At 38.9% G+C, this 26,847-nt stretch overlaps 2 protein-coding genes across 9 annotated transcripts; both read right to left on the bottom strand.

The window, feature by feature from the left end:
- Positions 1-1,068: 1,068 nt before the first annotated feature.
- LOC115727870 (CBS domain-containing protein CBSX3, mitochondrial-like) lies at positions 1,069-3,023 on the bottom strand. 2 transcript variants are annotated; one of them, XM_030658179.2, is made up of 6 exons: positions 2,904-3,023; positions 2,172-2,439; positions 2,003-2,084; positions 1,609-1,682; positions 1,454-1,514; positions 1,069-1,350 (listed from the first exon to the last, which is right to left on the bottom strand). In XM_030658179.2, exons 1-6 carry the CDS (start codon positions 3,002-3,004, stop codon positions 1,208-1,210), a joined length of 729 nt encoding a protein of 242 aa, XP_030514039.2. In that variant the 5' UTR covers positions 3,005-3,023; the 3' UTR covers positions 1,069-1,207. The 2 variants fall into 2 exon arrangements, with proteins under 2 accessions (XP_030514039.2, XP_030514040.2); XM_030658180.2 differs by having other exon boundaries at positions 2,172-2,483; positions 2,904-2,986.
- An 11,110-nt stretch (positions 3,024-14,133) lies between these two features.
- Positions 14,134-17,212, bottom strand: LOC115727872 (tubby-like F-box protein 5). Of its 7 annotated transcripts, none has more exons than XM_048275046.1 (5): positions 16,903-17,212; positions 16,117-16,576; positions 15,897-15,984; positions 15,225-15,357; positions 14,134-15,136 (listed from the first exon to the last, which is right to left on the bottom strand). In XM_048275046.1, the coding sequence occupies exons 2-5, from the start codon at positions 16,477-16,479 to the stop codon at positions 14,458-14,460; spliced, it is 1,263 nt and encodes a 420-aa protein (XP_048131003.1). In that variant the 5' UTR covers positions 16,480-16,576; positions 16,903-17,212; the 3' UTR covers positions 14,134-14,457. The 7 variants fall into 7 exon arrangements, with proteins under 7 accessions (XP_048131003.1, XP_030514044.2, XP_048131004.1 ...); XM_030658184.2 differs by having other exon boundaries at positions 16,117-16,511; XM_048275047.1 differs by lacking the exon at positions 16,903-17,212 and having other exon boundaries at positions 15,897-15,980; positions 16,117-16,284.
- Between the last annotated feature and the right edge of the window lie 9,635 nt (positions 17,213-26,847).

Raw genomic sequence — 26,847 nt, 5'->3', positions numbered from 1 at the left:
TTCAGAGGAGAAAGGGAGAGGTACGTCCACTTGAAGCGAATCTTCACGTAAAGAAGATGACGTTTTTTTGTGTTGAATCTTCTCGGAGAAAGCATTGGAGGGATCGTTCTTCGCTATGGAATGTTCCCAAAGCTGAGTATTCGCGTACTAGCCAGTGAGGATTGCACGACATCTTGTGCTCGAGGTATATGCTCTTAACATGTTTGACGTAATTCTATTTGATGTATGGTCACTGGTGATTTTATCTACGCATGCTGGTTAGCTCTGTTTTAGTCTAGTTATGGCAATTGATCAGACTATTTGTCTCTTATCGAGAAGCGACTGAACAAGTTGAGCCGCTCATGCTCAGGTAAAGCGTTGTCAATACTTGGTCGTCTTCGAGTATCTGACTGAGTTGATCTAGATTACACTAACTATCTACACGAGTAGCTTGCGATCAGTGAGTCTAGTGGAACATTTATGTTATAATGTACTTGTTAGACTTCTACTACCTTCAAAGAATGTGTTTTGTGACAGTAACAGAACCAATTCGAAATGTAGCTTGCTATACTGAATCGAATTTCACAGCTTTATTATATCTTACGAGAAAGATACCCCTCCAGGGTATTTTGGTACAGTACAACTTGTGTGATGGGTACAGATGAACTTTTTAGCTTTCGGTAGGATGAAAGTGTGCTTTGCTGTAGCCGAGAGTAGTGAAGCCAGGGTGATTCGCATTATGAGCTACTACAACACTTCTAAGTTGGTAATATTGCATGTGGGAGGATTTGGCAATTTAGGCAGATAGGAGCATATGCTGTTCGGTAGAGATGCCAATTTGGACGATGAGGGCTCTATATTCTCTTTATAAACAAGCAATTGAAACGAAAGACAGATTTGCTCGTCACATTTTACCTGACTTGACAGATGAGAAATGGGTTAGTGATTCAGCTGGCTTTAGGCACATGAGATCTTCAATGGTGGGGGGTGCTACCTTGAAACCTAGACTGTTTCTTTTGATTAGATTTTCTTTCTTTTGCTAAAGACATTTGTCATTGCAAATTTTTCTTTGAGATTAGTTTGCAATAGGATTAAAAAGAAATAGGTATTACATTTTTGCCAGATACACCACAGTAATTTGCATCTTGTGAGGCCTCAAGACCCATTGTGGAATGCTGAAATCAGCATGGATAGCATATTCTCTCTGTTATCCTATCATTGTTTTAATTCAATAATATTCTCCTTTTATGTAGTCGTTCAGTCTCTTCAATTCCCCGCTCTGTTGCTCTACCACTGCTCGTACTACATCCACAATTGACATCATGCCGACTATCTTTCCATCGATAACTGGAACGTGTCTTATGTGGTGCTCTGCGACAAACACACAGATATGTTCTCATGGACTGGCATATAGTATCAAGTAAAAAAGAAATAGACCCCGGATCGGGCCTTTATACTGCAATAAGCTGAGTACCTGTCATAAGCTGCATTGCTTTGAGGATGTTTGTATCCGGCGATACTGTTATCAAGTTATTCTGAAGGGAGTAATCATAGAAGGTAGTTCAAACATAACTAGTGTTTGTTGTGTCACCGGAAAAGTAGGACAATTCATGGGAGGGCCGAACTCACCTTGTCAGTCATGATCTCCCCAACTCTGGTTTGCTTTGAGGACCTTCCCTGTGCAATTATCTTCTGCAGATAATCTGTAGAATTGCCTATATGACGTCAGATTCTTGTCAAATAGCTTTTTTTTTTCATGAAATTATTGCTATTTCTTAAATCTCTTTTCACTATTCTCTCTTTAAGTTTTTGGCTTGGAAGGGGAGTTAATGGTATTAGAGCTCTCAAAAGTGTAGAGTTGACCTCTAAGTATGTACAATACAATATTCCATATAGCACTCATATTAGTTTTCAATTTCTTGCACTTGACAAGATTGTGTGGATGAGTTAGATTAATGAGCAACTTGATGAGTGCTCAACTATGTCATTTGCAGCTGTAGATGAAAGAGATTACTGAGATCACCTCTTTCTGTGATGATTCCTGCAATAAGTTCTTCTTGTCCTGGCTTTAATACGACCAATGACCCGATATTGTTCTGAGCCATCTGCATCATTGTCATGATATTATTCTTAAATCAGATGCATACATAATGCACGAGAAATTTCCTACAGCAGCATGTAGAAAGACATACGTTCTTGACTGCATCATAAACGGTGTCATTGGACCGGCATGACAACCAGGCCCCAGTTTTTTCTTCGCCCTTTGTCACTAGGACATCAGCTACTGTCACATTTTCAAGACCCTTTTCGCGGATGTCTGTAGAGGAGGAGAGAGATCCGAACCGAGAGAAGATGCTATCTTTATTGGCTGTTACTCTCGCGTGCCAATCTTTCAGAATAGCATTCTTAACTGTCTCCTGGCAAGAACGAATGGCACGGGCTATTCCTTGCATTTTGGTACTGTTGATTTTGGATTTAGCATAAAATTCCAAAGATATTTTTTACTGTAACAACAATATATAGGCAGTCTGAATGTTAGAAAGCCAGCACTAATTATCGAATTCATTCTTAATTGCTGTTTATTTCAATTGGAACAAACAAAGAAATTTCAAGTTGTGGACAATCAGGGTTATCATCGCCTCAAAAAGATCTGATAGATTTGTTTAGGAAACAAAAATTGATGAGTTGAATCGCAAATTCAAAAAGTTTATAAGTTTGATCGACAGAATCGGTGCTAATGTTCTTTTGATTGAAGTAGCACCAATATGTAATAGACTTCTGATGCTGCATTTGACAGAGAAAATTACGGTTAAATTAAACTTAGAACTGCATTTACGTTCTGAAGAACTTGCTATGATTCTTAACGCCTTCCATCTTCAGATGACGAATGATAAAGAGAACACGTTTTTAGACATCAAACGTACCTTGTAAGGCCTTGTAATATCGATAGAGTCCTGAAGATTTTCAAGTTCTTGACCTGTAGTATTTCCCCGGGAAGAAAAAAGAAGCAACTATTGGGACGCATGAATTGAAGGACGCGTGAGGTTTAAATTGGTCAGAACAGAAGCTACATTGACGTTTTTCAGATTGTCAGTACACCTTTTCTCCAGAATATCTTGTGCATGTCGTTTTACGTGCAGGTGAATTTACATGAAGTTCTTTTCTTGGAGGAATAGGTGAAGATTTAGGGTTTGAGTATTAATAGGTTGCTTCTCTATTGGGGCATAAGCGCATGAAGAAAGCATTACATTACGTTACTATATCTTGACGTGAGAAAGAGCCATGAGACACAAGATGGGCCTCCACAAATAGAGGATGGAAAAGGGGGTCTTCTGGGGCCTCCGACTCATGTCCGTGCTTCAATGGTTTTACTAGGATTGGGATAATATTACAAACGGTTCGTGAACTTGAATGTATGTTATTTCTGAACTTTTAATTTGTACAAATAGTCCCAAACTTTGGTCTAAATCCTTAGATTTTTAATTTATCCAATGTGGTCCTTGAACTATAGGTGAATGTTCAATATAATTCCTGTATAATATAAAAATTTGCAAAAGTTCAAGTTTGTGAACCATATTGAACAATGTAAAAGTTTAGGGACGACATTGCATAATGGACCAAAATTTAGTGAGCACATTGAATGAATTAATAATCCAGGAACAACATTGTATATTAGATCAAAAGTCACGGACCATGTGTTATTTTCACACTAGAATAATGCACGTGCTAGATAGCACGGATTGATCGAGTGCACAAACTTTAAGCCTTGGACTATTTTGGCCTATTATTCACAATTTGAAACCACAACAATCGCTCTACACGATTGTTTCCTATTATTCACTTCTTTTATATTTGTGCAAAGTTCAACATTTTTTTAATGCGTCGGGCAACACGCAAGTAGAGGCAACTCCATGTAGTTTTGAAACTGTTTGTGGATCTCTCGCAAATGTCAGCAATAGAGAGATGGGAGGATAAAGATTATATGATAGGAGAGCAAAAGAAAGAGAAGAGAAAAGAGTTTGAGAAATATATTTTATCTTTTACGAGCATTTTAGTCAATAGGCCTGCGACCTAAACCATTTTAAGAAGAATTGCTCCAAGCAACCACCATATAATACTTTTCGAGTTTGCTTTGTCTGTCTAGTAAGGTGCATGTCTCGTAAATGGGATGATTACCATTACTAAACGATAATAAGAGGAATTGTTTGGAGTGCTGACTACGGAATGTGCGTGATGGCTTTAAAGCCCACACACAAGCAACATGGCCTCGAGTCCGCTTGATCAAGCGATTAGCGAAATAGCAACGAGCAAAGAGAAGTACATGAATTTACTTTTAGTAATGTCATGCTTGTTTTTCTTTTCTGTGTTCAAATTTGAAATATTTCTCAAATTAAAGAAATTACAAAAAGAATTGTAAATGAATATACAAATCGATACTTTTTTTGTTTTTTGTCAAAAAGATAACTTTCATTGCTAAAGCGTTGATGAAACAAAACTTAGGTCGGAATCATTACATAATAAAACCCAAAGGGGGTGAGGGGGTTTATAATACCAATTACTAGGGAGAGAATTGTCCCGGTGGGCCTTAGCCACCCAGTCTGCAATCTTGTTGGCTTCTCGGGGCACCTAGGATACGATAACACCTTTAAGTTGGGCCAACATGGTCTTACAATCTTCAATAATTACCTTCCCGGGCCATAGTCTTACCGCACGATCTGATAAGCATTCCACTACTGATAAGCAGTCAGTTTCCACTTCCACGTTCACGTACAGATCAGATGAAACTGAAGTCTTGAGTTCCTTTGTTTTCACCAGCCTCGATAGAACCTCCCGAAGAGCAAGGGTTTCAATGTTAAGGGAGGAATCAACGTGGATCTTCAAGGCAAAACCTTCGGTAATGACTCCATCCGAGTTTCTGCAAATTTCGGTGACAGCTCTCACCAAGGATTCGCTGGTCCATAAGCCATCTATGTTATACTTCAAGTCCCTTTTTTTCGGAGGAACCCGACGAGCAGGTGGTATCGCTTCCCTTTTTCCTCGCTTTCTTCCTCCTGGGTTCCATTTATTGAAGATATAAAGTTCTGCAGCTGCTTGGTCCACGATTTCGTGAGGTCTCGATCTTCGGCCTTGGAAGAAGATGGAGTTGCGCTCTTTCCAGATCTGCCATAGAGTCCCGGCGAGCAGCTCCAACGAAGGCACGACGTTATCTGAGGTTCGGATGTCGAGAAACCATTTGTCGATTCTGGTGAGCTTATTAGGAGATGGGTCTATGCTTAGTTCAGGGGTTGACCAAATCTCTTTTGTCCAGCTATAGAGTATAAATAGATGTTCTAGTGTTTCTAGCGCTTGATGACATATTAGGCATAGTGGATCATGTAGCATTTTCCTCATATATAGATTTTCCTTTGTGGGAAGCGCATTGGAACATATACTCCATAAGAAAAACTTGATATTGGGGTGGGTGTGACATTGCCAAATCAAGTTCCATAAGATTTGGGAGGCTGGTATGATGATGATGGCTAGGTGTTGTTGCTGTGCTTGTCTGCTATGTGAATGCTGTTGTACCTACTCTTGACCGAGTAAGAACCAGATTTATTCCCAGTCCAAATGACCTTGTCAGTTCCCATGAGAGGGCTAAGTGGGATCACAAGAATTTCATTCACTAAATTCTCATCGAAAAGCATTAACAGCTTTTGCACATCCCATTGCTTAGTGTAACGGTCAACGGTCTGGGCCCACCGCTCACAAGATATTATCTGCTTTGGACACACAGTCCTCACGATTTTGTTCCTCCGAGGGCCGCCCATACAGCCCCCGAAAAACGTGTCTTGCAAGTCAATATGGACCCATTACCATATCAACTAGCCCAAGACTCTCCTCCTAAGCGATGTGGGACAAGAGATGCCACACTTAGTATCTTAGTTGATCACATCAGCAACAAACAGAGGCTCTCCTTGATTTGCTGGTCCTCCGATCCTTCCTCTATGAAGCTACATGTCTTCTCTCAATCTAATCTTAGTGCCATCTCCCACTGACTACCTTACTTCTTGGTCTAACATCTCCCTGCCCATCAGTAAGCTCTGCCAACCCCAGGATGGTCTATAGCCTTTTTTAGTGCACCAGAAATTCCCCGTAGGGAATATATCCCTCTTAATAATTGGCCCCAAAGGGCTGAAGGGGTTTGTATGAGTCTCCACGCCTGCTTCCCTAGCATTGCCTTAGTGAAATTAACAAGGTCCTTGAATCCCAAACCCCCACTATCTTTCCTAGTTTTCAGTAGCTACCACTTCTTCCGGTGAATTCCAGTTTTTTTCATTGCTTTGGTTCCATCAGAAATTTGCAATCTTTCTCTCAATTGCTCTACAAATCGAAACAGGAATCTGAAATGTGGACATTGCATATTATGGCAGCGCTTGCACAACTGTTTTGATGAGAATTTCCTTTCCTGCCTTTGACATAAGGCTCTCCTTCCACCCCTCGAGTTTCATATTCACCCTCGCAAGGATCTAATAGAACATTTCTTTCTTTGATTGTCCCCAATCCGATGGGATTCCGAGATATTTCCCAATTTTTTTTTATAACCAGGACTCTTAGCATTTCCGCCATGTTGCTCCTCAACTGCTATGGGCATCGACTACTGAAATAAATTCCAAACTCATTTAAGTTAATAGCCTGTCTTGATGCGAAGCAATATTGGTTCAAGAGGTTTGCCAAGTTTTAGCATTCTATGATAGTTCCATCTAGGAAAAAAATCTCATCATCAGCGAATAATAAATACGAGAGCGTCGGACATAATCTATTTAGTTTAATACCTTTCACACTTCCATCCCCTAGCGCCTTGTGCATGAGTGAAGAGAGCACATTAGCCATAATAAATAAATAAGGAGAGCGAGGATCTCCTTGCTTGATACGTCGAGTAGGCTTGAATGCTTGAAGGGGTTCCCCATTAACTTTGACGCTAAAGGTAACAGTGGAAATACATTGTTTCACCAAAAAGACCCAGTAATTACAAAAGCCCATTCTTGTCATACATGCACACAAAAAATCCCATTCCACCCGCTCATAAGCTTTTTGCATGTCAAGTTTAAGTACCGCCTAGAACTTCCTCTTTCTTTTTCTGATTCTGAGCTGGTGCAACACTTCTTGGATGATTAAGATGTTATCTTGTATTTGACGTCCTCTAACAAATGCGCTTTGCTCCATTACAATAAGCTCAGGGAGCCAGGGTTTCAAACGGTTAGCCATCACCTTGGATATGATCTTGTAGCTGAAATTGCATAAACTAATGGGCCTATATTCCGTGATAGATTCCGGGTTTGCCACTTTGGGAATGAGGACAATATGGGTACTATTAAGAGATGGGTCCAAGAAGCCTAAGGCAAAGAAATTATCAATTGTTCCATGTACTTCTTGCTGAATTACCTCCCAATTATGCTAATAAAATTGTCCATTTAGTCCATTCGGGCCTGGTGCCTTTATTGCCCCCATTTGGAACACTGCTTCTTTCACTTCTTCTAACGTCACTGGCCTTGTTAAAGCTTCATTCATCTCATCTCCCACGATACAAGGACATTGATCTAGCACGGGCTAAAAGTTCCTTGGGCCTATTGTGTCATAGAGGGATTGATAGAAAGTACCAATATGTTCCTTGATTAGAACAGGATCCCTGCACCAATTCTAGTCGTTTAATTTTAGCATGGCGATCTTGTTTCATTGTCTTCTTTGAACCGTAGTGGCGTGAAAATACTTCGTGTTTCTATCTCCCTATTTCAGCCACCTTATCCTTGATCTCATGCCCCAATACATCTCTTCTTGCCTCCATAATTTCTCAATTTGTAGCTTAAGTTGCTGGGTTTCTTCCTTTCTCAGTCCTCCATCTATCCTTTTTGTTAACTCAGTGACTTCTCTCATGAGTGGCTCAACCTGGCGGCAAGCGTTGGAAAATTTACTATTACTCCATTTAGTCAAGGCAACAGCTACCTTATTCAGTTTTTTCGACAGTTCGAGCTGGGTGTAAAGATGGTCATTCCACACTTTCTTGATTATATCATGGCTTTCAGCATTGTCTAACCAATAAGCTTCAAACCGAAACTCCTTCCTTCTTGCCTTCGGTGGGAATAAGGACAGCACTAAGGGACTATGGTAGGAGCCAATGGCAGGTAAAGCAAAGGCTTCCGCGTTCATGAACATCACTCTCCATTCCATGTTGCAGATAACTCGATCCAGTCTCTTCTTCACTAGAGCTTCCCCTTCTCGATTGTTGGCCCAAGTAAAGGTGCACCCCTTGCTCTCGACGTCTAACAGTAAACAGTCATATAATAGGTATCGAAAGGCTGCTACTCGATAATAATCTGCTTCCCTCTTTCTGTACTTCTCCTAGTGATATAAAATTTCGTTGAAGTCTCCCATACAAACCCAAGGTAGAGTGTTCCAAGAGTGGATGGTGCGCAATTGCTGCCATAACGTTAGTCTCTCTTGTAAATTTGTCGAAGCATGTAAAAAGGAGATTCTCATCCTTATGTCACTGTTTAAATCCCTATAAATAACATCAATAAGCTCACCAGAACTAAATTCCAGCCCCACCGATGCTTCTTTATTCCTCATTAATGCTAAACCCCCAGCGATGCCAATCAGGTTGACCACCACAAGATTCTGAAATTACAGGCGCTTCCTCACTCTATCCACTACATATTCTTTGTTCTTAGTTTCCATAAAAAAAATACTAAATTGGGCCTTTCGAGAGCCACTAAAGCTCTAAGATGCTAAAATGTCAAGGGAATGCCCAAGCCCTGACAATTCCAGCTTAAAATCTTCATTTAAAATTTGCATTTTGCTACTAACGTAGGTTCAGAAAGTACTAGACAAATTGGTAGAGGGTGGATTGAAGGGAGCTCAGAGCTACAACCGCGACGGAAATGGCGAAAACTTCAACTGAATGGGATAGGCTCTGCTCTTGAAGGAACTAACACCAAAGGGATGTAGAGGAGCTTTTGGTAGATCCAGGATCAAGAGCCACTAGGAATCTCGAGACCCATAAGAAAGTTGTCCAACTTGCCATGAAGCAGTGCTTCCATCTAGCTTAGAAACGGGTCCTCTTTTCTGGAAAAAAGAAAAAGAAAATGTGATTGAGACCTACATCAGAAGAGAGGAGTAAGTCTGTTGGGTAGTGGGTGGTGGGATTAAGCTTTGAAACATTAAGAAGACAGGTTTAGGATTTGGGGTTTGGGAATTAGGGTTTTGGAGAAAACTAACACCGCTGGTAGAAAAGGAAACTTATGGATGGGAATATGATAGGTAGCTTAAGCCTTGGGGAGTGAAATTTCATTGGGATGAAAGGGATTTTAGGGTTTGGGTAGGGTTGAGGAAGAAGCTATCACCATTGGGATAAAGAAAAGCTCTCACAGAGGAGAGAGAGAAGCTCTCACAAAGGAGAGAGTTCTTTTCTTTTACAAATTGATCGAGATTTGAATATACAAATGGATACTTGTGTATCTCTAAAGCTCATGCGTTTCTAATTGAAAAATAAAATCCAATAGTAGGAATAGCATGATCTAGAAAAAGTAGAAAAGACAAAAGAAAAAATCCAAAATTCTCTCTCTGAAACCATTTTCGCTCTTTTGCTAGCTACAGGATTCACGCAAACCTTCGTCTATCTCTCTCTCTACATCTTATCTTTCATCTTCCATTAGTCTCCCCCACACTTAAGTTGTTAGATCAAAGTGTGATTTCATATTTAAATATTCCATCAATGAGGATGTTGAGGGGGTGCACCGCCTCATCACCTACGTCCTTGACCTCTACAAGATCTTCGGCGAGATGCTCATCAATGCCGCCGACAACAAGCGGTGAGACCCGAGGAAGGACTTGGTGAAGGTGACCATCGATGTGGAGAAGAATCTGATCAGCGGGTTACAACAATGGGGATAGCGTGCCTGTGGAGATGCACCGGGTGGAGAACATCTTATGTGCTGGAGTTGATTTTCGGGCATTTGCTGACCAGCAGTAACTATGATGACACCGCGACGAAGACGACCAGTGGGAGAAATGGGAAGCTCACGAATATATTCTTGACCGAGTTTGTTATTGAGACAACCGATGGCAAGAATGGCTTGCAATGCGGGCGAAAACTGGACCGATGTCTCATTCAAACCAGATTTGCAAAATTGAACATGACTTGATGAGCGTGCAAGGCGGGCGATAAGTACCAGGCTGCGGGAAACAGATTCGTAATTCTGTCGAGTCACGTCTAAAAATGCAACAAGTACTTACATGTTCTTATAATCCAGACAGCACTTCCCACCTCGAACTGGCGAAGCCCAGTCCTCCTCGCTTCGATCATCTTCATAGCCAGGTCAAGGAAAATTCTTTTCTGCTCATTTAAAAGGAATTTCATCAAAGAAGCAAAGGTTGCGCAGTTTCCTTGTTATGTGTCCGAGTATTCAGCATGCCATCCCGGCGAGCAAAGTCTTGCTAGTGCCATAATTGGAATGGCACACGAATATGTAGGCAGCAACATTAACTTTCTCATGCAGAATGGCCAATTTGGGACCCGCAACATCTTGAAAAGTTTGATGAATAAATGTGAAGAAATAGAATCGAAAATTGAGGCGTTATAACGCTCTTTAAGGAATTATTCGAAATACACCAATTATTTTATAATCGCGCCCCAGAGTCCAACCAATTTAGTCCATTGTCTTCATTACTAAAGTAGCCTTATACTTCCTTTTGCGCAGTTCCTCATTTCATCTCTCCCTAAGGTTTCTTGTCTTCCTAGGGTTTCTTGCCGCCGCTAACCTTAGCATGCCCCCTTGAGGGGGAGAGAGGGGCTCCTCTCTCTCCCTCCCCCCTTTCTTCTTTCCGATTTCTTGTCTTGTTCCCCTCTGTTTCTTCATTTGTGTTTTTTTATTTCTGTCTTTTAGGCTTCTTCGTTGATTTCATGGACGACGCAGTCAACATTTTCCACAAAAGTGAGCACTAAAGATTGAAGCGCGAGTGTTTCGGAAGAATTTGCTCTATCCAAATCCGCTTGCTCCGACTCCGGCTACTTTGTTTGCTCTAAATAGTCGAACGCTCCACAAATCTTCAAAATTCCTTTATTGTTTTCATTAGCCATCTTATTTGAAAGTGATTTTCTAATTAACTAGTATATCTTTTGTACCCATTCTCTCCCGGTCTAGATCTAGATTTAGTTTTGAGTGATTTTCTATCCCAATTTAGAGATAGATTTGGGATTTACAATGCATTTTCTATGTTCTTTCAACACATTATTGTTGTTGTAGTCTTTATATGGTGATGGTGCTTGGGACGCGAACCTCGGTGCGTACCGCCTTTTGGCAAAACCATAATTATTGGATACTCTTTGATGCTATGATAGATTCGTCTTTGTGGAATGGGCCAATCTCTACAAACAATATCAAGTTGATTCGTTTTTTAGATTTACATGTTTTGTTTGCTTTGTTGGGAATTGCATCTTTATTTTGAAGTTATGTACTCCTTTTTCATATGAAATAAAGAGTTGCATTCCGACAAAAAAAAGAGAGAAAGAAAGTGGCCTTATACTCATATATTGACTTACACTATCCCATTTTTCATATATGGGATAAGGAAAAAGCACCATTTAAACAAACAACCAATACAAACATGGTGAGATTACTGAAGATAATGAGTTCGAATGCAGTTTTTTTCTTCGGTTACCCGGAATATATTACTTCGGTAGGAAGGAAAAGATCATGCTAGCCCTAGGTGTACATGTACACGAGGCTTTCGCCAATTACACGGTTCCTCTTCCCAAAGGATGGTGATAATAACCTCCTGAGCTACCTAAATGAAGATGGGCTATCTATTGATCCAAACTTGGCACGTTGCGTCCTGGACAAGCCTGAATCAAGGCACTCCTTAAAGACCAGTGAAAACTGACATCTTGACTTCTGCTACACATGTACATAAGTTGCTTTTTATGCCTTTTCATTTTGTCCCTCGATTTAAGCTTTTTGGATCTTTTGTGTTGATTTTTGAGCTAATTGTGGAATCTAAAGACATTTGCTTCTTCTCCTTCTTTTTCTTTTTTAATCACATTGGACTTCCTCAATGGACCTCGTGTCGATTTTATAGGCTGATCACATAAGTTTGGAGAATCATATTAGTGCGCTTTCAATTTTGAGTTAAACGGAAACCTCAAAGAAAGATGGAAAGATTATGCATTCAATGTTGGTGTTTGTTTGTAAAACAAACAAATAAAGCATTTTCCTTGTCTCATATAAGAGAGATGAGAGGGTGAAAGACATTTTAAATAAGATAAGGCTACTATAGTATTTCAAATGGAGAAATGGGTGGATGGGCTAGAGCTCATCATACCCACGTGCGGGTGCGATTAGCACTTTGGGCACCATGGACGGAAATAAACTTTAATCAACAATTATTTGTTTTTATTTATTGAATTTTGAAATTTATTATTTTATAATTTTATTTCATTATTTTTTTATTTTATGATTGTTCGGACATGAGCGGTTGTGTCCGAATGGCGGTTTTCACACACAAACAGTCATGTCCGAATTGCGATTTTTTGAACATCAATGGGTGTGTTCGTATGGGCAGTTCGGACACCAAGAGGTGTGTTCTATTTGTTTCATAAAATGGACAATTCTATTCATTTTATGTAGTTCCTTTTCATTTTTTGTTTTCTCAAAACAACCATCTTTTCATTGTTTCGCAGAGAATTTTAGGAGATTTATTGGAATTGCTGTCCAGTATTCTCACCGTGACTTTGTTGTATCCTTGAGGGAATTTGCTAGAAACCTATAGCAACTTCTTCAGGGCAAAATGATCCTAAAAGAGAGTGATTACACCCCTCAAAGTCCAACTATATCGTTATTCCATTTCCTCCAATAATTTTCCAACATTCAAGATGGGGAAGAATTCGTTCTCAATCCTCGAAAAACAACATGAGTATGATCTTGTCGAGCACGTATGCTTTAGTCATTTGAATATTTGCTTCTTAGAAATCATATTCCTTGCAAACCTAGTGCAGAAAAGAATTACTAGTCACTTGATAGAGAAACATGTCGTCGCTTGATTAATCAATCTCTGCCACCTGCTAGAAAAGCTTTAGGTCTTTTACAAAAAATGCATATCCATGTATGTTCTAAGGCAACAAAGCACTATATATCACACTAAATAAAAAATCAAATGACCTTACTACTGATTCTTTCTTTTTATCCGCGAAAGAGTGGGGAACCAGGTGAGTCAGATCGGATTATAAAATGACCCCACACTAATAACTCAAATTTATCAATATGATTTAATTACGACTCATTTTATTGCAATGCAAATTTTTCGACCCGCACTAGACTCATACTTCTAAAATACTTTAATATTTAATCCAATCTAGAAAAATTTGTTGCTTATAAATATTTGAAAAAATAATATTGCTAAAAAATTATTTTCCCTTTCTTTTCCCTTTTTTTGTTGTGAAATCCGGCTAGGGCTGCCTGACCCTCGAGTCCACAAGTAAGGGCCGCGAAGCCCTCACAGCCCTCACCAAAGTTTGCCAAAAGGAAAAGAAATAAAGAAAAAAAAAAACCACTTGTTTATTATGACTTGCTTAAGATAGTTAGATAATCCATTTATACTCATTTATGACCCATTAAATTGTTAAATAAACTTTCGAAAAAAAAAATGTTAAGTAACCCATTTATGACCCATGTAACCTTAGTTTTAAAATTTAATGCAACTCATTTATGGCATACATCATAAAATATGGGTTAACATATGGATTTTAGGCGCATTTTGCCAACTTTAAGGAAGACTAGTACAACTACCCATTTGGATGTTACTATAAGAGTCTTACACCCGTTATTGGAATGTTCAATTTGAGTTATAATTACTAGATACCTAGAGATGTATGAGCCCGTCCCGTAATCCCATGTGACGTTCGTCCACATGGATGAGCATGGATTAGCAAATGCTCAAGGCAAAATTAGCTATACAGTGAATCACGACGTGGCTCGACTTGTCACCCCATGGAAGAATGTGCGACTTCTTTACCTCTAAGCTATCTCAACTCCTATAACTGAGGTTACGTACTAATGATACAAAAATTGTGATTACAGACATGTCCGTGCAAAACTCAGGCTAACTTGCATGGCAAATAATTGAAAAAAGATCTATATAGGAATCATTTATCAAAAGGGATCTACTTTAGAAGAAAACGTTCACTACATACATTTTCTCAGCAGTAACAAAGTCATCCAACAGTGTCTATCATCTGTAAGCCGATGCTAGCAGAAGTTTGTGGTCAAAATGAAATATGGGTAACAGTTGACATATGTTGTCTCTTGCAATGCAACAGCCACTACTCGGAACTACTAAAGTTACCATGCACATCACTGTCATGAAAAAATATGTACAATCAACAACAGGAGGAACGCCATTACTCTCTTGGCCGGAGACAGAGAATAAAAGACACATTCGAGACGGAGGTCATTCGCAGGCTGGCTTGGTGCCAAAACTACTCAGGCTGATTGCAAAGGCCTGGAAGGCAGAGAGAGGATAGCGGTAATCCATAGTGAATATGTCCTTGCCTATCTTCCCAAACTGCAGTATCACATTGTCTTGTTCTGCAGCGGGAATGTTTTGGTAAGGTTCCGATGCAGTGACTAGCTGAAAGTTTTTCACAGAGGCCACCGTGACGCGGCCTCTGAAGTTCAGGCACCAGCACTGAAGCTGCTCGTGCCATCTAGGAGCTTTGTTCCTCAGAACCAGTGGATCCCATTCACCATGGGTTGACTTCAACAGCTCGTGGCTGGTCGAGCTATGCTCATCGAGCTGCTTCTTTCCATTTGAAGCTGGCAGCGGTGGCGGCAGTAAACATGGCTTAATGTACCTCTTTGAAAATTCTGTTGGCGTCGGGGCTGTACCGCCTTCCTGGATGGCAGAGCTGGGAATTGAATGCATTTTGCAGTGCATTCTCCTTGGGCCTCTGCTTCGGAGAACATTAAGCTCGTAAGATATGGTAGCCACACTAAATTTGCCAGAGGGGACCCTTGGAGACACCTGCTTCGGTTTCATTCTTCCATGAGACTTCTGGTTTGATTTGATTGCAGCATCCCACGGAGGCTGACTGTCGTAAACAGTGAACTTGGTCCCTATGAAATTAGACCTGCCAGAAAATTCACAATTAAACTGAGGAGAGCGAGAGACACAAGAAAAACTTGCAGAACAGACACGACACAAACGACAGAACCAACCTCAGTTTGCCAACGTAAGAAATTCCAGCTTGAGAAAAATCATCTGCTACTAATGATATTACAAAATCTGTGTTCGTGGCCCTTCTGATCTTTCTTGCGGCTAGAAGCAGCTTGCTCCTCTCCTCAGATAGGCCTGTGATAATCAATGTTTCCATGGTTGAAGCGATAATGTGTTTCAAGATCAAAACAGTTCAATATTTAAAACGACACTTCTACTTACTAAATTTCATTGATGGCTTTTTAGAAAATAAAAATATGATGCCTGAGAGATCCATTTATTAGGAAGTACAAGTTCTTCTAATGCCTATTACAACCGTCCTAAATATGCAATCTCGACAAAACAAGGAAAGCTGGACGCTGGAGACAAATATGAGCGTGCGCTAGAGTTGGCAAATAAAATTGACAAAAAGAAGAAGAAGAAAGGCTGCAAAAGACGAGGAAACGTGTAATATTTTGGTAAATTGACCAGTTCATGAAGATCAAACCTCGTTCAATGTACACTTACGCCAAATTGTAGAAACTACGTTTTCTGAAAGTCCACTTACAGTCCTAGTTGAATTTTACCGGGGCTCAAAGCGAGATATAAGAAAAAGGTTCAATTTTGCGTGTCCATGCGAATGAAGCATTGGATTGGAGAATAAAAGCAATGCAGATTAGCAACAGACATTTTACCGGGGCTCAAACCGAGATATAAGAAAAAGGTTGAATTTTGCGTGTCCCTGCGGATGAAGCATTGGATGGGAAAATCTCTAGGTCCTGGCTGAAAGAAAAGAAGAGAAAATGAGTTAATTTGAAGTCAGTTACAGAAACTAGGCAGAGGGGAAAACAACAAGTGTATGACCCAGGAAACACAAACACAAAATAGGGCACAAGGAGAGCGAAAAGAGCTTGCCTGCTTCAGAGAAATGGGGAAAGTGAGCCGCCCACATTGCTCCGGAGTCTTTACCGCCTCTTTGGTGACCTCTCTCCACGATCTGCAAATCGCGGCGCAAGCAAGGACATCTCTCCGAGATGGCCACAAGGTCTGGCTTGCCTCGACACGCTTTATTATGTGAAGCAATAATTCAGGAGGCAAATTAGCCCACGGCCCCTGCTGGACCGCCTCCGCGCACCAAGGCATAGGATCCGAGGTTTCAGGAGCAATGTGCGATCTCCCCTGACGATGCATGTGTCTGTGCTCGAGTTTGCTCCCCGCCATGCCTCCGATTCCATCTCGCATCTCCCTGATCTCGCGCACAATGCTCTTGATGTGCATTTGCGGACGATTCTAACGGTCACAAGGTTCAACTACGAAGCCAACCAAGCGCACATGAGCTCCCATCGAAATGCACACGGCCTCAAGAGACGGGTCTCTAAATTCGACAGCGATGAATCATTTTTCATTTCGCGAACGAGAGATTCGTCACAAAAAATGCAGATTCAAATAGGAAACTTCTCCTAAGTCGGCGAATCATGCATTCGTCAACTCGCCTTCCAGCAACGCCCGAACACAAGAACCCGCAACCTAAATCAATACATTCACATGGAAAACTCCAACAGCTAAACTAAAGAGCAAGCAATTTCGCGTTCCGCCCCCGAAAAAGAAAACTGACAAAGCTCAAATTTCAAGGACAGATTCATTCAACGTACAAAAAACCGGGGGAAATGAATGCATCTGAAAATGAGAGATAGCAAAAACCTGAGAGTTCCGAAGCCCAGAATCGCAGATCGAAGCAGATTGAAACTGGTGGGATGCTCGATTCTTTAAGCGGTCCCAATGTCTCGGAGAACACGAAGACGAAGAAGAAAGAGAAGAAATTTTTTGGATTACGCGGAGCGATATTCGGCGATCTAGGAAATGGGGTCTCCGTCGTCGGTGTGTCGGTTTGTTTGTCGTCCCGAGAAGATATGGCGGAAACCACCGGTCCACCGCCACAGCTGTGGAAGCGCCAGCTGAGCAGCTGCGCACGAGAATCGGAGGCCTTTCTTCTTCCTCCTTTTTATTTTTTTATTTGGGAAAAAGTCACCAAGAACCCTAAACTATGTCCACTGTGATACATTTACCCTAAACTTTTCTTTGTGACACAAAAAACCCTAAACTTGTATGCATGTGACACATTTACCCCAAACTTGTGCACGTATGACACATTTGCCCCAAACTTTTTGTTGTGACATTAAAATTCCAAACTTATATTCGTGTGACACATTTACCTCAAAATTTTGAGGTAAATGTGTCACCTAAATATAATTTTAGGATTTTTTATGTCACAAAAAAAAAAATATTTTGGGTAAATATGTCACACAGGTATAAGTTTAGGGTTTTCAATGTCGCAAGAAAAAGTTTGGGGTAAATGTGTCATATGAGTAAAAGTTTGGGATTTTTGGTGTCACAAAAAAAAGTTTAGGGTAAATGTGTCACAATTGGCATAGTTAAAGATTTTTGGTGGTTTTTTTCCTTTTTATTTTTATGGAACTTTTCTTTAACGTTCTCTGTTCCCTCTGGTTTTTTTTTTTTTTTTTTGGTGCTTTGAGAAATTGTACGACCGCTTTAACCAATCCTTTAATATAATTTTAAAATAATAAATAATAAAATAAACAAATAAATTATAAATTATAAAAACAATAAATACATAAAAAATATGGGAAAAAAAGAGAAACAAGAATATCATAAGCCCACAATCCGGGAAAAACAAACCCGAGTTTTACCTAGAACCCCAACTACCCATCGCAATCGCGCACCCGGGACCGGGCGGGGATCCCAACACATCGCAAAAATCACGACAACCTGGCGACGCCCGCCAATCGCCACACGCGGCCCACAGTCCTAACTTGAACCGATAGTCCAAAATAATCCTCCAACACTAAATGCTTATTCAACCCAACCGGAAAAGGGCAATACCGACGGAGGGCGGAATGGATAATCTATTGGTACTCTTCCACCAATCAGATTAAAAGTACATGTTCCATCACAAACCAAATGAGTGGTAAATATTTTCTAATAAAACACAGGGCCCTTTTTTTTGCCACTCTAAGCATATTATACCCCTACTAAAAACACCACACCACGGACGATAAAGACAAAACTCTACAAAATCTCCATAAACACAAATTCTTTAACATGTCCTAATATATTGAAATACTATAATCTCCAAAAAACAATCAATAATACACATTCAAAAACATAAACCGCTAATTAAACGAAAAAAACAAACCAACTAAATAACAAGAGAATTCAAAAATAAGCAACCATTTTCCCATTACAAAATATCGACCAACGACATTTCATATTCACTAAAAACACACCAATATAACACATCTATTAAAAATAATACGTAGTAGGATAATAAAACCAGATAAAGTCTAGTAGCATCATTAAAAATTTCAAAATACTAAAATTTCTCAAACGTCCTAATATGAGAATAAAGTAATCGAATATTTTAAAAAACAACAAATAAATCTTATATTCAAAAGTTCAACAACCGTGAATCAACGAGTAATATCTTTCTTCTGCTTTCTCCCATTTGTTTACAAAATTTTCCCACGATTTCATACAAGGCGACTCCAAAAATTAATGCACTCTTTATGGAGAAAGTGTCAAGATTCGAAACCATCTGTACACATAAATTTAAAACAGACAAGCACATCTAATGTGAAAAAATGTCCGCCAAAAGTGGGTTTCAAATATTTCTAATTGGAATAGAAGCAGTGCCATTATCAAAACCAATGAAAATACTTTATTTATTAAATTATATTCTCTAAAACTGCCTAATTATTCTATAAATATTATGAGCCGAATGTCTTCATTAAAAACTCAAACAAAAGTCTTTTAATCCTCCAACGTCACCATCCAAGACCGCGACACCCATATAATAATAATTCCAAGATCACCCAAAACCTACCTATACACGCATAATCCAAAAAATTTCAAAGATTTTCCTTTTTAAAAGAGAAAAATTCACGTTAAGAGTATTTTTGGAATATGGCGCTGGAACCAACCACTTTTATCAAATATTTCATATTAAAATTTTCACCATAAACGGACCAAGGGCAACATATTCACCAATGTTTGTTTATAAAGCTTCAGACGAAATAAGGAAAGATAGAGTGGTGTACCCAAATTTGTTGTGCGATGCGATCCCGCTGCGTTGGATGTTTCATCAAATGCCGACGAATGTCCAGCCCCTCCTTCGAAATTTATATTTTAACAATATTTACATTTTATATTATACTTACCTTCGCCTTTACACGTACCTGTCAAGTGTAGCCACAAGTCGGATGTATTATCTGGCCCTTCTTCCGGCTATTGCCGTGCGCTCTCACCAGGGGAGGAAAGACTTTTTCTCCGACGTTCGGAATCGGGACATAGTTGATATTATCGTCCTCCAACTCATACTCACATAATCGAGGGAACAACCCCATAACATTTGCCACATTCCCTTTGAGAATTGATCGAAACATTAAAAAAGTCGGGATGAAGAATGGAAATTGACGATGAGAGGATTAAGAACAAATAGTAAATGACAAAAAGAAAGGGCATATGTATTATAGGCAAAATTAATTTTTTTTTTATTTTTGGCAACGGCCCAAAGAGGTGGGGGAGGGGGCCCGGGGCCGGGCGAGAGCCCAACGCCCCGCCCCCGGGCCCCACTTTTTTTTTTTTTTTTTTAAATTCACGGTTCCGAACCGGCCCGAAACCGGTTCCTGGCGTTCCCACGGTCAACCGTGCCCCCACAACGGGCGGCCCCAACCCCCGGGCCCAAATGGCACCCTCTACGCTTTAACGTTGTCAGTATGTTTCCCTGTGTCAGTGCTTACGCGGAATAACTCTGCAACCCAATCACATTACGAGGAATGCTCCTGTGGGACCGCACCCGATGATAGCTGTTACACCAGATGTTTTTTGTTTAGGTTTTTATCTACATAAGCCCAGCGAAATATTTGTTAAACCGTTGATCAAACAAATTTTATCATTTCCAAGATAAGGGGGGTTTTCTCGTGTCCAATGTAGACAATATTTTGAAAATTTTATTCTGTGTTAATGTATATTTTATTAAGTGCTGCTGACACCTGTTGACTTGACCTCTTTTGATGGGCTATACCCAACATCTCATTTCAATATCAATTGAAAAATAAAATAAAAATAAAGAGAGCATATCTCATTTACAATTAAAATTTGTTAACTTTAGGAGGTTAATTAATAGATCTCCATATCTATTTAGGTGGTCTTTGGAGTCTATATTCATATTCTCGTGCTGAAAATCATCCAAATCTATTTTGAAAAGGATATTTTTGTATAGTACATCTAAAAAAAAAACTAGTACATTTCACGAGGAAAGATAATATATCGAAAATCATTTCCTATTTTATTTTTTAATATTTCTGAATGGCACATTTTACTACAAGCATCCGGATTTACCAATCGCAAAGTGTTCCAATAGACAAAAATATTTGAATTTGCCCACTGCAGAAGTCCTACAATATCACATGCACGAGCATACATAGCTATTAGGGTGAACATCGGTCCCAATTCAATCTAAGAACAAGACACAACCTGCATGGACAGGTTGATCGACCGATTCGAGGCTAGGTTTAGAGAAGTCCTATTTAGCTCCTGATTCTAAAAATCTAGAACCTGTCAAAACCAGTTTGATTTCCGGTTTCGAGGCAAGAATTGCCGATTCTGCCTGATAAGAGAACCGGATTTTTATCAAAAGCACAAGTGTTAACACACCCACGAACAGAGACAAGCATCCTTAAGAATGGCTAGGCCTGAGGAGAAGCCAACCGAGGAGGAGTGCTGGGCAAGCAAATGCTCGGCTCCCTCGTCTGCTTCATTGCCCTTGCTCGGTCCCACTAAGAGGGCCCCACCATTGTTCGCTGTCGACGACTCTAGACACCTAGAGTGATCCGAGCAAGCCCTAGGCCTAGCTCAAAAGTGGAAGCGCTAGAAACTCCCTGGCTGTTGCTTTATTTTCTTATTAAAAAGACTCAGATCCACAATCCCTCGACCTTCAGGAGGAGAAGGTAATTTCTTCTCGCTTCTCTTCGGGTGTTTTTGTTTTTTTTCTTTCAGTGAAAGGGCACGTTTGTTTGGTCAAATCGAGTCTTTTCATGCAAAGTGTCCAAAAAAAGAGTGGCAAGTTCCTATCCCTACGCATTTGCCTTTGCTTTGCATATTTTTAAGAATTGTGCTTTTGACCACTTCTCTGCAAGAATGAGCAGCTCTGTGTCCCATTCAAATTTTATTTGGAATCTGAAATCTAGCTATTGAAATAAATTTATCATTTTTCAAAATCAGAAAGTCACCTTGCATATCCTAATTTCAAGGTCGGTTCTAAGATCTGCTCAGAAACATGCTAATTTCCTTATTTTTTATTCCACATTTAATTAAATGAAACGAAAATGAATGTAACAATATTTTCCTTCAAGCTCAGTAATGTCTAATCTAATCTGGCAGTTCATAGAGTTTGGAAGATACCGGGAAGGCCTCATTTTCTCACCAAGTGGTTAGTAGAGTTTGGAAGATGATTGGAGTACTGAAAGTGAACCTAAGATGAGGCATTTTCTATGGAAGCTATGCTCTGGAGCTATTGCTTCTGAGGAGAATCTGTACAAAAGTAGATTTGGACTTAGATTCTTGAAATTGGATGATTTTTCCCTTTTGGGCAAATCGCGCGTACATTTGAAATTGAACCCTAATCAAATTGTTCTCTAAGCCTTTAAAGCTTTACTAGGTTTGTTTGATGCAATTTATCCTTGTATTGATTCCTTAATTTTGCATTTTATACCCTGATTATGATTGATAGGGTAGTCTCCCACTTGCATGAAAACACATATAAACTAGACTTACCTCTTTTGAATCAAAATGACTAAAAAACCTGCATGAACATGTTAGAAATACCCAACATAGGTACCGAAAGGGTGTCGGTAGAAACACCGACGTTACCAAGTCCCCGAGCCATTAATCTCAAGTTGTGCAAAATCAAATGATTTCTCCCAATCGCTCAATAAGGTTTCTAGTCTACCTTCCAAAATAGAATAGTGGCGACTTCTATAAATGTACATGTGTACATGTCACTGATCATATTTAAAGATCAAATTTGATTACCCCATTGCGATTTGGTATGATTCTAGGAGGACCCAAGCTAAGCCTATCCTTGAGGCTTAGTAATCCATTAACCATCTAACCAGCCCAAGGTTGAAGTGGGTCGTGACTCTCACTAGAATATGGAATTTGGTTTGTTCCCACTGTCCGGTTCTACTTTAGAACCATGATACTCTTACTTCACTAGTAGAACCGGTTGGTTTAGAAATTAGCAATTCTAGAACTTGCTGCTTTAGTTTTTGGTTCTAAAAGAAGTCACAAGGTTAAATCTAGATTCCAAGTCGGGAATCAGCCTACCTTAGAACCGATTACCTATAGCTAATGTAAAACCAAGTGCGATTCATAAATGGTGAACACATCGACATACATATAGAGGTAGTACCTTATTTTATCATTAAGAAAGAATCATAGGCAACATAAGTGCAATAATGTTGCCTAGCCCGGTAAACTCAAGTAGATACTACTGCATATGGTGCCAACGTGGCCAGGCAGATCGGGCCTAGAGTATAAGAGTGGAATGATTCAGACTAAAGCCCATTTTTCTTTAAATTTATTTTGCACAAAAATTGTAAAAACATACAGTTTATGCAAAAAAAAAAAAAAAAATGGAAACTGATATTATTTTTGTTAGACCTATCTCTAACTCTTCTTTTTCTAACTTTTGCTCTGCCTCTTGAGCTCAAGAGTTGAACTTCACACTGATGCTATTGGGTCTCCACCCCCAATCTTTTTACTAATAGGGCCACATGCCTATTGTCTACTCTCCGACTTTGACAGAGCATAACCTTTGATCCTAGTAGAATAAAGGCTTGTAAATACAATATTGAAAACTCATCCAGAGCTCGTTAACATATTTTGGCCATTTTTGGCTAAAAAACTCCACTTCTGTGACATGTTTTAGGCTGCTTTTTCCAAATTCACACCATATTTTATCCTTATTGCAATATTTTAATTCATTATTAAGTTTAATTGAACAATTAAATATTTGTCTACTTTGAAATGAAAACTATCAAACATTTCTCCAAATTCTTTTTTACTATAGATACTACAAACAAATAAAAAAAATATCGAATATCTAAAGTGGGCGAGCCATTTGGGCTTCACTGGTGAAGCTTCAAGCTAGGTCGGTTCGGATTTTCAAGCTTTGGACTTTTTATTTGCACCCCTAACACAAATCTAGTTAGTTTATCATGGTGTGTACCCTTTATCATGAACGTCTAATGAAACTTAGGAGAATTTGCAAACATTGTTTTTCACTGTAATTTTTTTCAATCTATTTAGATCGAATTCACAAAAGATAAATCTCTTTTTTTTTTTGTCAAAAAATCTCTTTAAAAAGAAGTACGTCTCCAATTTTGAAATTAGATTTTATAGACATAATCCTCGTTGATGTTACTAATTAAATAAAGATCCATTCGACCAAAAACTAAATAAATTAAGATCTGATATGCACCAACAACAATAGTTTTCTATACCACAGCATACGAATATTAATCCGTAGATTCACATATATATTTTTTTCATGATGGCTAATAGGATATTTTGACTTTTGGTGGGACTTTTCACTTTGGCGACTAAAACTTTCTCAACATAAATAGAAGAAAATTGGAATTGTTTTTTTTTATATATAAAGGAATATGTTTATCAGAACAAACAAGCAATGTGTCTCATGAACAGACATAACGAGAGAAGTGTCAAAAAAGTCTTAAACTTGTTGCATTAGTGCCAATTCACTCTTTAACCTTTTGTTGGTGTCAATTTAGTCATAAACCTTTTATCGGTTCCAATTCAGTCCTAAACCTTTTGCATTGGTATCAATTCATTCATATATCTTTTGCATTCGTGCTACTTGAGTCAATCCGGCCAATTTTGGCTAGAAATTCGCTAACGTGGACATTTGTTGTCCTACATGGAATAGTTAGCGCTAGCATGAGTATTTTTAATATTGTGAAATATTTTAATAAATTTTTAATGACTATGTTGGTTTTTTCTTCTTTTTCTTTTGTCTATCATTAAAAAAATTAAAATAATATTAAAAAATATCAACGTTAGGAAAGTATCATAAAATTGTTTTAATTTAATTAAAGCTAGCCGTGCTATGTAGGATAACCGACATCCACATAGCGAATTTTCAGTCAAAATTGCCCGTATTGACTTAATTAACACAAATGCAAAAATTTTAATATTGAATTAACATAAATGCAAAAGGTTTAGGACTGAATTGGCACCAATAAAATGTTTAAGACTAAACCGGCATAAATGCAAAAAGTTTAGGACTGAATTGACACCAATACAATAGGTTTATGACTTTTTTGACATTTATTGCTAGACATAAGCATTGGATTAGATAGAACTAATTCACTTCCCACTTATAAATTTTTCTGAAAAGTAAACGTTTATGAAAAAATCAAAATTGTAGTATCACAACTTCCCATGAATTTAACGTACATGTTTGTTCGAAAAGTTCATTTTTAAAGTTGCCAACTCTTCATGGATGTCAAACTTCTGCAAAAAATAAAAGCTTCTCGAGACAAATCAAGTCCAAGTGCTCGGTCAAGATTTAAACATAATCAGAGCTAAGCCAATAAGAAATGTCCACTTGAGAGTCCATGCCTTTGTACAACAACCAAATAGTTCCTTTTTTTTTTATAAGTATGACTCTTTTTCACATTCACATTACCACCTCTCAGACAAAAGAATATTTGTGAAAATGAAAATTCTTTGCCACTAAAATATTTGGGGCGAAAGCAAATGCTTTCAGGAGTCCAAATCAGTTCGCCTGGGAATCTAGTGCTCTTATCGAGCTTGACTGTCTTTATCTAGTGGAATGAACATATCACTTTAAAATGAAAGGTCAAATTTTAAGCAAAGAGATTGCCTTTTGGCCAACAGAAAAAGGTGAAGAAACGGCGTATTCAATACTATGGGTTGCAGCTCATCCGAAGAGTACCCACAAGTAGCGATCCAGACTAATCTTCTCATAAGGTTATTTGGCTAAACATCACCACCAAGAAGAATAGGATCGAAGCAAACAAAAAAGGAAAGCAAAAAAAACTAGCAACACAACAGATAAGAAAAAAAAAATTTCAAATAGAGTTATTAGGTGTGTCATGTCTCAAATGGAAAGGCCATTCTCTTCGAGACGTACAAACCAAATCAAGAAATGCCAGATTTAGAATGGGGTCAAGTGGAAATGTGCCAAAATCTTTTAGCTAGCTTCACCTAACCAAAAGCCAAGAAGACCCACTAGGCCTATTGAAAAATCCGAAAGCCTTTCGTCTATCATCTTTTGCCATTTCACACCTTTTATTCTACCCTTGTTTTTTTTTTTTTTTTTTTTTTTTTTTTTGGTTTACTTATGATACACGTTCATTTTCAACCGAGAAAATTGCCTGAAAAAATCTTATTTACATTCCTCCGAACAATCGTTAAGCAAGCAATGAAGGAAACCTTACCAATTTTAAATATACCGCCTTTCTCGCACTATACATAATTATTTGTTGTAATTATTGGTTAATGAATCAACGAAAGTGAGCATAACAAGATATGTCTTTTCAGTTCACGTGTCTCTTCAGGTCACATGATTAATTGCTCAACAATTGCCGAGGCGTGTCTCTTCACATCACATGTCTCTTCGGTTCATGTGCGGGCGCTTTTTTTTTTTTTTTCTTTGCAAAAACATATCTCTCTTCAATTCAAAAATAGAACTCTTGAGCTTTCTCTTTGGTTCAATATTCACATGCGCCAGTTTCGAGAAGTGTTCGACCAAGTCTTATTTGTATAGTGCTAATAAAAACGATTCAAGGTGTTATCTTGGGACGAGTAGTTCTTGAGTCTGCATAGCACCGTTGATATGAACTAATCGTTTTAAAAAAATTTAGGCAAATTCAAATGACTATGGCAGGCCAGCCTATGCAACTTCTAGTGATAGTCCACAAAGGCTTCATAAGCATCTCTGCCTCATTGCACTAAGCGAAGGAACTCCTGCGCTCAAAGCATTTCTTCTTCTTCGAGATTGCATCTTTTCAAGAAGATGGCCCGAAGACTTTCCTTAAGTCGATTCCCAGCACAAAGTTAAGCAATAATCAGTTCATTCCGCCCTATGGGTGCGTTTGTTATCGGTTTCTCAGAGTTATTATTTCTAATTTGTTCCTTTACTGATTACAACAAACGGTATTGTGTTACGTATTCCAACATTATTTACTTAATATTGAAATGGTTAAGTGCCCTCAAGACACTCATAAACAAAGACTTATTTATTAATATTATCAAATGTCCAATATGGAAATTAATTAGGGAATCGAGTATCTACACGTGTAATGACGAAATCAATCGTATTATGTAACAACCAATTTACGGTTATTGAAAAAGACTCTTTTCTTGCTAGAACGTATATACCATCTTTACTGTGCTAGTGCTCGTGGAAGTGTTGCCACCTAGTGAACAATGAACACGACACCAGGAATATCTGAGTCTGACGGAGATGGGTGGTCGTTCATCGACAAGAGTTTTGCTGGTTATTTTCGGGACTGACAAGGT

Source organism: Rhodamnia argentea, chromosome 2 (assembly GCF_020921035.1).
Source record: "Rhodamnia argentea isolate NSW1041297 chromosome 2, ASM2092103v1, whole genome shotgun sequence".
Classification (NCBI taxonomy): Eukaryota; Viridiplantae; Streptophyta; class Magnoliopsida; order Myrtales; family Myrtaceae; genus Rhodamnia; species Rhodamnia argentea.
Note: the sequence above shows the minus strand (reverse complement) of the source record. Positions and strands in the feature narration are given on the sequence as shown.

Excerpts from the sequence above, each read along its gene's own strand:
- LOC115727870 (XM_030658179.2), bottom strand. The coding sequence starts at position 3,004 with ATGCGTCCCAATAGTTGCTTCTTTTTTCTTCCCGGGGAAATACTACAG. Across the intron at positions 2,440-2,903 it reads ATATTACAAGGCCTTACAAG|TACCAAAATGCAAGGAATAG; the intron begins GTACGTTTGATG and ends CAAAATCAACAG. Across the intron at positions 1,515-1,608 it reads GGGAGATCATGACTGACAAG|AATAACTTGATAACAGTATC; the intron begins GTGAGTTCGGCC and ends TACTCCCTTCAG.
- LOC115727872 (XM_048275046.1), bottom strand. The coding sequence starts at position 16,479 with ATGCACATCAAGAGCATTGTGCGCGAGATCAGGGAGATGCGAGATGGA. Across the intron at positions 15,985-16,116 it reads TCCCCATTTCTCTGAAGCAG|CCAGGACCTAGAGATTTTCC; the intron begins GCAAGCTCTTTT and ends CTTTTCTTTCAG. Across the intron at positions 15,137-15,224 it reads TCTTACGTTGGCAAACTGAG|GTCTAATTTCATAGGGACCA; the intron begins GTTGGTTCTGTC and ends ATTTTCTGGCAG.